Source organism: Lactuca saligna, chromosome 9 (assembly GCF_052625555.1).
Source record: "Lactuca saligna cultivar CGN05327 chromosome 9, ASM5262555v1, whole genome shotgun sequence".
NCBI classification, from domain to species: Eukaryota; Viridiplantae; Streptophyta; class Magnoliopsida; order Asterales; family Asteraceae; genus Lactuca; species Lactuca saligna.
The window spans coordinates 140,418,771-140,429,489 of record NC_136425.1 but is presented as its reverse complement, the minus strand read 5'-3'; the positions used below and the strand labels follow the sequence as shown (position 1 = coordinate 140,429,489).

Below are 10,719 nucleotides of genomic sequence, written 5' to 3'. Positions count from 1 at the left end.
GGAACTCAGTTTCTCCCGGTTTTCGCGTAGTTTTGCGTTTAAGGCCCGTTTTTAATTATTTTAACGTGGGAATTTCACCCAAAATCATATTTTAACATAATAAACCCTAAATATTCACAATTTAATCATATTTTCATAAAAATCTTTATTTAAATAATGAAAGCAAGTGGGTAAAGTACAAAGAGGTGGAGTGTTGACTTTGCTTTACCTTATAACACAAGCAACCACTCCCACACCCATTCTATGACCAGCCACACCTCCCCACCTTACCTAGGTCACATCAATGTCTTTTCCACTCAATTATCCCTCTTTCCCATGTTTTTGAGTGTTGAATATTCATCATCTCTCCTCACTCCTCTCATTTGCTCTCATTTCACAAAAAGATCAAACTCTTTCCTCTCTCACTTTCTCTCTCTAGAAATTCGAGATTCAAGGGCTGATCTTGAGTTTTTCCTCCACATTTGGTAAGCATAATCCATTCTCTTTATGATTATCTCAATTATTTCCACTCAAATCATGGATATCTTAGACAAACTCTCTCATAATTGTGTTAGATCTTCGAATCTTCAAGTGATTCTTCAAGTGTTCTTGGGTTGAACACTTATCTTCTTCAACACTTACCTACTGAAATCACTTAAGGTGAGTCCATACCCCTACATTTTCATGTTTTCTCAAGTTTTCAGGGGGGGAATACAAGTTAAAACACTAAGAACATAATTAAATTTTTCTAACAGCCTTCATCAGAAAAGTTCAACTCCATTCACGGACTGTTTTGGGCATCTTAAACATTTTTGTTTTCAAAACTGTACAAGGTGCAAATATTTCAAGTTTGTAGCTTTAAAATGACTACTTGCACATCTCCATACGATTTTTCTACAGTTTATGGTGATTTTTACAAAACTGCCTATCATTTCAAACAACAATCCGGAACAGTCTGTGATTATGGACATTTTCACCCAAGTTGGAAGTCATTAAAAATCGTGATAAAAATTATGAGTAAACTAGACACATTTTGTGAACTCTCAGAATTTACGGATCTAGTTTTTGACTTCGTATGATTTTTCTATGATTTTTACAAAACTGGGCAGAATTGCTAAAGTTAGCCAACAGCATGTAAATACATAACACTTTGTAATATGTTGAGCAAAGTGTATAATCATAAGTTCTAATATTTGAATGTGTTTCCTTGTTAGTTTATCATTGTGAACTGAAACTAAGTTATTCATATTAAATATTATTCATTCATTTAGAACACGTATTATGTAACTATAAAAAGTATAGTTGGATAAATTCACAACACTAATACATTTCCATAAAAAGAATTCATACATATTATATACATTTTAGATAAACTATAATAGGTATAGTTTATGATACATCACTCAACACACTCGTACAAAAAGGGTACATTCATACAAGAAAGATTGATATCCACACACATTTCACGTAAACTTGTTAACCTATGTTGTGAGACACTCTCTCTCCCCATACGTCCGAGTGCGGGATATAATTCCTGGTAGTTATAATCAAAATCTCCTTGAGGGAGAACGTGATGCTTGTATATAGATCTATATTGGGTTTGACACCCCACACCTTGCTGCTAGCTACAGTGGGACCTGCAGGTCTACGGGTGATAAATGTCATTACATTTTCGCAACGCCTGAGAAACGTTGTGGCAGGTTCACATAGTCACAGTATGATTATAGCGACTCACCTAGGGAGATAACAATTCATAAAGTTTACGGGGTTTCATAAAACCGAAGCAGGTTTTAGATTGATAAAGAAATTTACTTTCCATATCATTTTAAACTCACGACGTTTCTACTAAGAAATGATGATTTCTTATACATTTTAGTCTTTGGTTATAAGGCTACATTTTTCGGATTTCAAGGAAAATATCGGATTTTTCTGACACAAACGTGACATTTACATGTGATAGACTTCTACTAAGTTTATTAATAAAAGCTTATGAACTCACCAACCTTTGTGTTGACACTTTTCAAACAACTCGTATTCTCAGGAAAACACTAAACAGGTAATCAAGTGCTTTTGAGGATGGGACGTTAAGACGTCAAACTTTTCATATTTTGTCAACATATTGTAATTGATTTTGAAACATGTAATTCATACAAGTGATGTAACTTTTTCAATTATATATATGTTGGTTGTGTTTGCTTAAATTACTATTGAAATTGTGGTTATGATACTATACATGAAGTCCTCCACCCCCGGACGTTTCCGCCGTCCTTGGTTTGGGGGTGTGACAATATCGAGGGGCCAATAGGTTCGGGGCCACTATGGCAATTACGATAAAACGAACGATGGGACGTGAAGGGTGGGTGGTTCTAACTGCTTCAAGTGTGGCAGAAGATATCATTTCAGTAGGGATTGCACTGCTGCCACCACCACCCAGGTATTTGATATGATTTGCTTCCATTGCAATCAGAAGAGCCATATGAAGGCCAATTTCCTGAGTTTGATAGTGGTGGGATCAGTTGTAGCACCTGCTCCAATGACTTTACGGATTACTGATCGCCACCGGGTCAAGGGGGATGTGCCTGTTGTGAGGAGTAGGGCTTTTCAGCTAACAGCCGAGGAGGCTCGTGCAACACCTGATATGGTGACGAGTATGTATCTTCTCATTATCTCTTTATTTATGTCGATTTTTATGCTTAGATTTATGTTTTTTGTTTTAGGATTGTTCTTTGTGAATGCTATCCCTACTTTGGTATTGTTTGATTCGGGGGCTACCCGATCCTTTCTATCTCTTGCGCTCAGTAAGAGGTTTGTCGATGCTCCGAGGGAGCTAGATTGTCCCTCATAGGTTGAGATTGTTGATTATCGTCTTGTGCGAGTATCTAGGGTTCATCAGGGTTGTTTATGTTGGATTAGATGTCCAAGCCCATAACTATTATTGGTATGTACTCGACCCGAGCGTAGCATGGTCTATTTGGGTTGCACTTCACCGGAACAATTTGAATGGATAGTCTTTTGAGAATAGTATGTCTATGGTTTATTAATATATTATAAGTTATAATATATTAATATGAAATTGTTTTATTTAATTAGTATTGATCAATAATTAATTTAGAATTAATTTAGTGATCAAAAGGAACTAATTAAATATGGATTCATACATATATATATATATATATATATATATAGAGAGAGAGAGAGAGAATGGGCCAAGTTCATTTAAGATGGGCTAAGCTTGCACGGATAGTCCATTGAGTTTTTAATCCACGGATCCTATGGAAATGAAAGGTCATGGGTATTAGGGTTTACATGAATGTAACCCTAATCCTCCATAGTATATAAAGAGGTCTTTGACACATGAAATAGCACGAGAGTGTGAGTAAAGAAGAGTGGGTTGATTTCTAGTGTGATTACTATTCTCTCAAGTTTTCCAATGTGTTTTGGTGATTTGTGATTCCACTTGAGGCATCCACATTATTGGTGCTAGGCTCTTGAAGCTCCAAGGAATCAACCACGAGAAAAAGGTATGTCATCCCACTAAGTTTTATATTACTTGTACCCCATGGTATGTTAGTTAGGATGAGAACCTTGGAAAAATCATGTGTGCATGTATAATAGAGAAAACATAGATCCAAGGTTTCTAGGGTTGTATATACATCATAAGAGTGTTAGAATGCTCATAACCCATCAGTGGTATCAGAGCCTAGGCTTGTTTTCATTATACTTGATACAAAATGCTTTAAAAAGTCGAAAAACTATTCACTATTCAGTGGACTCGATGAGTCCAAGTATAAACTCATCCTACTCGTCGAGTATGAGTCCCTGTGTGAAGATTTTCGAGTTTTGATGCTGGAAATGGACTAAAATTATTACCCTAAACTGTTTTGGACTTATAAAACCTGTTTTTTGTGTGTTAATGATTATGCTAATCCATTTTCAATGGTTATTATCAAATTTTCAAGTTTTATATATGTTTATATGATTCTTGAAATTGTTGATATGAATGTTCATACTTATGAGTTTTAGTAGATCATAGGAATTATTTGCAAATTGTTTGTTAGTGTAATTCTTGATCTAAATGTCAATTAATGGACTCCATAACTTGTCCTCAAGTTATGGAATTCCAAAAGTCTTTTCTTTTAAACCATTAAAACTCATAAGTTATAGAAATGAAAATTTTTTGAATAGTTTTAAAACTTGCCCTCAAGTTTTGGAATGTGTAAAGTCTCACACACACTTTAATTCCAAACCCTGGAGTTTTAAAAGTTAAGTTCAACCCTTATATTTTATAGTATTATAAGTTAATTATATATATATATATATATGTGTGTGTGTGTGTGTGTATGTATGTATGTATAAGAGCAAGTCAGTCTTACCGTTAGTAGTCCTCATTCACGAAACCGGTCTATAAGGGGGTATAAGTTTGTTGGCTATAAAATGGCAACTTAATGAGTGTCCACTCTCACCCACCGCTTCCTTGATTGGTGGAGGGTTGTTGCCTATGAAATGCTTCTTTCTTGCATTGATTCTTAGAATCAATTTGCTTTTAGTGGTAGTTTTTTTTTTCTCAAGTTGAGGTAGTTGCAAAAAGGGTGGGTGTACATCAGACTCTCTTCCTTTTGTTCATCTAGGTGTACCAGTGGGTCAGAACATGTCTCAGGTTAATATTTGTCTTTTATCTTAGATCGCTTTTGGAGTAGGTTGTCGGGTTGGAAGGCGAAATGTCTTTCTTTTCGTGGTCAGCTTACTTTGTTAAAGTCGGTTTTGGGAAGCTTGGGTAGTTATTTGGTGTTGATATTTTTAGTCCCATTTTTTGTTCTTAGATACTTGGAGGCATTGAGAGCTAGGTTTTTTTTGTGCGAAAAGTGTTGATGGAGAGGTACGACGTATACGGTGGTGGTGGGAGCGACGACGTATAGAGCAATGGTGGTGAGAACCCTTTAGAATACGGTGATCTTTCTCTTTAACAACGATTTCTTTAAGAAGCAGTTGGCGGATACGGTGGTGGTGGTGGTGGACCTGGTGGTGGTGAGAGGGCTTTTGGGTCAACTGTGAAGAAGAGAACCGATAGAAAGAAAGGCAAAAATCAATGGGGAAGCAATGTAGCAAGGGAGAAATGTATTAAAAAAACAAGGTAACCGAACTGTTCATATAAGGCTATTGCTTTTTATTCTATATAATAATAATAATAATAATAATAATAATAATAATAATAACTAGTAAAAAAAACATGCTTCGGGACATAATAGAGACAGCAAAAGGAATGTTTTTTTTATATAAATAACCAAAAATAAACATTAAAAATAGGGGAAATTGCAGAAAACAGCAGCATACTTTACTCTTTTTATGAGCAATATACTTTACTTTTTTAACCATTTAATAGCAATCTAGACAGTAATATTATTCTTGGCTGCATGATAGAGTTAATTTTAGTTAAGTCCGTGTGCTATATCACAATTTGGACATGGAACAAAGATTAGAATTTTTTTGTTCCTAAATCGTTTTTTTGGTCATCCACCCTTTTATCCATGGGCCCTTAAACAATGAATCTGCAGTGATGCAATAGACAGTTATACCCTCCCTCATGAGTAAAGTTAAGAAAAACAATAAGATCCGCCTTTCACCTAATCTTGCAACTCCCTATTTTTTGCTCAAACGAACGTATGACCACCTCTCCTTGATTCTATTATAGACAGTCATGCATGACCTATTTCAAACAAATTACAAAAACTAAAATTATAAATCAGATTATAACTGATAGTAAAAGATTAAAAGAATGTCTTTACTACGCACATGTTTACATTTTAAAAGATTAACATCTTACTTGCCTTGCATTTAGAAATAGAAAGAGTTATAACAACAGAAATCAAATAGGGATTATTTTAGGGAATGAAACATAATTCCTGCTAAGTGCTAATTATCCCTTTCAGCAGTGACTAATAAAGAATGTCCGAATATATAAGCATAATGTTCGTTGTCTGATAGAAACAATGGTTTTTTTAGTTGACTAATAAAGAATGTTCAAATAAGGTTTCACAGTCAAAATCTTCATTTTCCTCTAGGTTATAATCTTCAATTATAATGCAACGTATACCATGTTTCCTAAAACGATGTTGTTTATACTAAAGTCAATTATGAACATTTCTTTTTAATAAAAGCATACGACAATAAATAATCAAAGGGCAAATCAAGACACCACGAAAACATCAAAAAAAGGGCAATTAAGATGCAAAAAAATTTCATTTCATAATGATATTACAAAACGGGGAGTTTTGTTAACATTTGACCTACGCTAATTTCATACAACTTGTCCAAGAATCACCAGTCCGGATGCAAATTTCTATGCCTTTTTGGGGGATTTTGCGGCTTTTTTGGGAGATTTGGGCGTCTTCTCAGCATCGACAGCTGCAGATTTCTTGGGCAACAAAACTGGATTGATGTTTGGTAGAACACCTCCACTAGCAATCGTCACACCAGCAAGCAATTTTCCCAATTCTTCATCGTTCCTCACAGCCAATAGCACATGTCTAGGGTTAATTCTCGTCTTCTTGTTATCTCTTGCTGCATTTCCAGCCAACTCCAAAACCTAGATTTCAATTTTGCAAAACAAATCAATCGCTAATTCAACAACTATGAAAAAACTGTATACAACAGAATCAAATCTTCAAAAACATGAAAAAGAACTAACCTCAGCAGCGAGGTACTCAAGAACAGCAGCAAGATAGATGGGTGCACCAGATCCAGTTCGTTTAGCGTATCTGCCTCTTTTCAAAAACCTCGAGATTCTACCGACGGGAAACTGAAGCCCGGCCTTAACAGACTTTGTCACCGATTTCTTCCTCTCTCCGGCGCCTTTCGTTCCTCCGGCACCCTTTGTTGTCTTCCCGGACTCCATGAAATCAGAATTGGAATAGTAATAGAGAGATTGAATTTATGTGTGTGATTTTGAATTTGAAAACTCGATGATAAAACTAGAGAGGGGAGAAGAGTATATATAATGGTGTTTGGTTGAATTGAATGTGGTGAGATCTAAATTAATCTGACGATTGTAAAGCATGCCATGCTGGCAATCCGTAACCAAAAAAATGAGCCCCCGATTTGGAAGGCGGATTTATGAGATTTTTATCCAACGGTCATAGATATGACATGCTAGCATCCAACGGTCATTGATTTTCTTAGGTGACTTCGTTTTTTTTTTAATCTTCACCGAAATCCTCGAAAAAGATTAATATGTTTCATCTTTATGGAATGGTTTTTATCCGAAATGATAAAATTTAGGAGGTGTTGCAAATTCTTTTCAAAGTGTGTTTGTAGTATGTTTTTCAAATTTCATGACCATTGTTAGGTCGGACGGAGTGGTGAGCGGGGAGAGGTGCGGGATGTTTCCCGCACAGGAGGAACACCGCACCGTGGGTGCGGGAAGGCTAGCGCGGGAAGAAGGTGGGGGTGGGGATCCCGCATTCTTACTCCTCTAATGGTTCACAAACACCAAGAGCAAGAGGATGAAAAGGAGAAGAGAATGAGGCTGCCCCAAACCGTCCAAAACCCTAGAAAGAAGCTTATCCACGTTTTTGAGGCATAAGGGTGCTCTTTATACATGTAGGCTATTAAGGATTTAAACTAGGAAACCCTAATCTGTCTGCTTAAGCCCTAAGCAGCCCATGGATTCCTTTCCTTAAAGGCCTTGGACGATTTCTAATGGGTTTCCCCATAGAATTCGTCCAACCTTATATAATAAGGTAATCCATAGCCCAATTGCAATTATCTTATAATTACAATTTCATTCCCTTAAGTTTAATTAATCTCTTTTAGCCACAAAATTAATTATCAATTAATTCTTGACTAATATTAATTAAACAATATGAGTTCTCCTTTAATATATTATTCTCACAATATATTAATAAATCATATTTAATCCTTTCACTCCATAATTCATCCTATCAAGTTGCTTTGGTGAAGGCAACCCAAAATGACCATGCACCATCGGGTCAAGTACATACCAAAATAGTTATGGACTTAGACACTAATCCAACAGTCTCCCACTTGGGTAAGTCTAATAACTATTCAGCGAATGACTTCAGATCCTAATCTGCAATCGTAGCTTTCTGAAGCCGCTGTCAACTCTGATCCTATCAGATACGCGTGTCCTTTAGATAAGGGCTCATATATTCCTCCATTCTAGATATCGTATAAGACATGATTTCAAATCATTCTTTCTGTATTGTTTCTCGATTTCTGATTTATGACAACTGACTAATTGAACAAATCAAATTAGCCCTAGCCCGGCCGAGCATTTACGTTTGTCATCACTAAATCATCGAGGGGCCCAAAGATATCGCTTTTATCCTACTTTGGATAAAAGGAATGAATAAACTTTGACTCAATGTTCGCTTGCACTCACTCACCGAATCACACACAACAATATGTTTTATAACACCAAGTTACTGTTGTGTTTACATATCATCAATGTGCAACCGATTTGTAAGATACAACTCACACATCTCGGTTTCAAAAATATAAGATGTTATCGTCTCACCAATCACTTGTGATAAAAATCCATGAAGTGATCCAAGTGAGCGTGGGTTTAATCCAATGCTCAAATCATATTCATAAGCACTCATGAACGTTGCAGCAAACATTTGATTATGTCTAATACTCTTTAGACAATCCTACACACCAATTCACGATAATCTTCATTCATACCTACTTCCAACATATGAATGGCTGTGGCCCGTTCGAATAATTTGATTGTTCTTAACCAATTAAATTATTCAGGAAGTCAAAACATGCAAAGTGAAACACAAGAATAATACTAATCCCATATGGCCTCAAACTTTTGAGTATAAATAAAACACCTTTTATTTATCACCATATCGATTACTCATTATTTGTTGTTTCGGGTAATCAACTTCTTACTTGAATTATTACACTTGTCCCACGCTCTTATTATGCACACAATGTTTACCTATGGTTCTTACTTTGTGAAATAGATCAAATGAACACATTTCCAATCATACTCATTTCACAACTCCAAATCCTTTCCACAAGTGATAGAATATCAAATTCTTGCCACTTATAGAATATGTTAGATTCTAACATTTTATGCAATGATCCTTTCGTAATGTCACTGCACTAAAGTCACGATGATTATTGCCAATGAAATTACCAAGTTCTCTATCATTGTTACAATACAATTCCATATACGTGATGTCTCTCACTCAAAGTACATTTCTTTGAACATCCTTTTGCATAAAATTTCTAATCTAGACATAGATTCTCAATATCTAACTCCCAATATGGAAACCTTTCCATACTTACCATATGACAATTTATTCTTAATAGAATCTTATCTATTCATAATAATTGTCGATATACTCTATCCAATATCATACTTCCAACTACTCACAAGCGACAAATCCTCGACGAACTTGGATTGTCCTTTGATAGTTGTTTAATTATCTTAGTCAAAACCGATTCTTGTCCTTTTTCCCTCTTAATGCGCTAGTCATTTGGAAAATTTTAGAATGGTCAAATATTATAACATTTGCAATCGATCCTATACCCGAAGCGTATGGGACACGATTCATAATGTCTTACAAAATGATTTGATACTTTATCAATCCTCTGCCATAATATTCTATGTACTATGTTCTCATAATTCGAATTATAAAGAGAAATTCCATAATCATAATCGAAATTTAAGAACAAACTATGTATCCTTGACTAAATTATTAACATTCCACAACCTAAGCCTTTAGATTTGAAATGAAGCATAATATTCTCTCCCTTAATTATAGCAAAACAACTATTCAACTCTTACAACTTTGCAAGGTATGACTCTTGTTTTCTATAATTAATATTGCTAACTTGTAACACTCGCCTTAATAATCATAAAATCATAACATTTATGCTTCCACTTTCATGAAGATTATTATAAACATAACACTTATGCTCCCACTAGCTTTGACATGTATTCATAAAACAGCTTAACTTACAGAAAAACAATACCTATTGAATTTATTAAGTTCATGTTTCTAATACCTAATGATATGATAATCCTTTATCAAGGCTTCTTAATCTCATACACCTTTGTCCAATATAGCTCATATGTGTGTCTTAAACAATTCAGACTAATTGCTAAATCTCACAATTTGAATCATGGAAAGGATACCGTAACCATAATCGAATTCGAGAATACAATTTTGCAATTGCTATCCTCTTAAAATCTCTCTTGGTGAAAGCATTTCCTCACATCCATCTTCATGAAGGAGGAAATCTTATGACACTTAGATTTTAATGGTGTATGTGTTCCTATCCATGTGAATTTGTCAAACCAAAGTTTACGACAAATTCAAACTCATATGGACCGAACTTTCTTAATCTTGATTTCCTGCCTTATGGTAGCACGACTGCCCACCATGTCTTCCAAGTAGTCAAGCAGCTCACCTTTTCCTATCAATGTACTTTTCATTGATCAAGGTCCTTGCCTTTTATGCATTCAAATGAGAACTCATAGGGCTCACATGCATAATTAACTCAATTGGAACGACACAGAAATAATATAATGTCAACACGATAGGTTGTAAACCTCAACTTGTGTGCTAGTGATGATCGATAAGGTTTATTTTGATTTGTTCTTGAAACCTTTCAAGACCATTAAGACTCCCACTGACTCCTTGATATATAAGATTCTCTTGTCATAAAAACATTTCTTGACAAACAAATATTCAAGAGTTAGTGTAG

At 35.2% G+C, this 10,719-nt stretch overlaps 1 protein-coding gene across 1 annotated transcript; it reads right to left on the bottom strand.

Moving 5' to 3' along the window:
* Nucleotides 1–6,197: 6,197 nt before the first annotated feature.
* On the bottom strand, nt 6,198–6,952 carry LOC145017594 (histone H2A.1-like). The gene is made up of 2 exons (XM_078975591.1): nt 6,665–6,952; nt 6,198–6,562 (listed from the first exon to the last, which is right to left on the bottom strand). The coding sequence occupies exons 1-2, from the start codon at nt 6,869–6,871 to the stop codon at nt 6,317–6,319; spliced, it is 453 nt and encodes a 150-aa protein (XP_078831717.1). The 5' UTR covers nt 6,872–6,952; the 3' UTR covers nt 6,198–6,316.
* Between the last annotated feature and the right edge of the window lie 3,767 nt (nt 6,953–10,719).

Coding starts and splice junctions, on each gene's coding strand:
- LOC145017594 (XM_078975591.1), bottom strand. CDS start 6,871: ATGGAGTCCGGGAAGACAACAAAGGGTGCCGGAGGAACGAAAGGCGCC. Junction 6,563..6,664: donor TTGAGTACCTCGCTGCTGAG/GTTAGTTCTTTT, acceptor ATTGAAATCTAG/GTTTTGGAGTTGGCTGGAAA.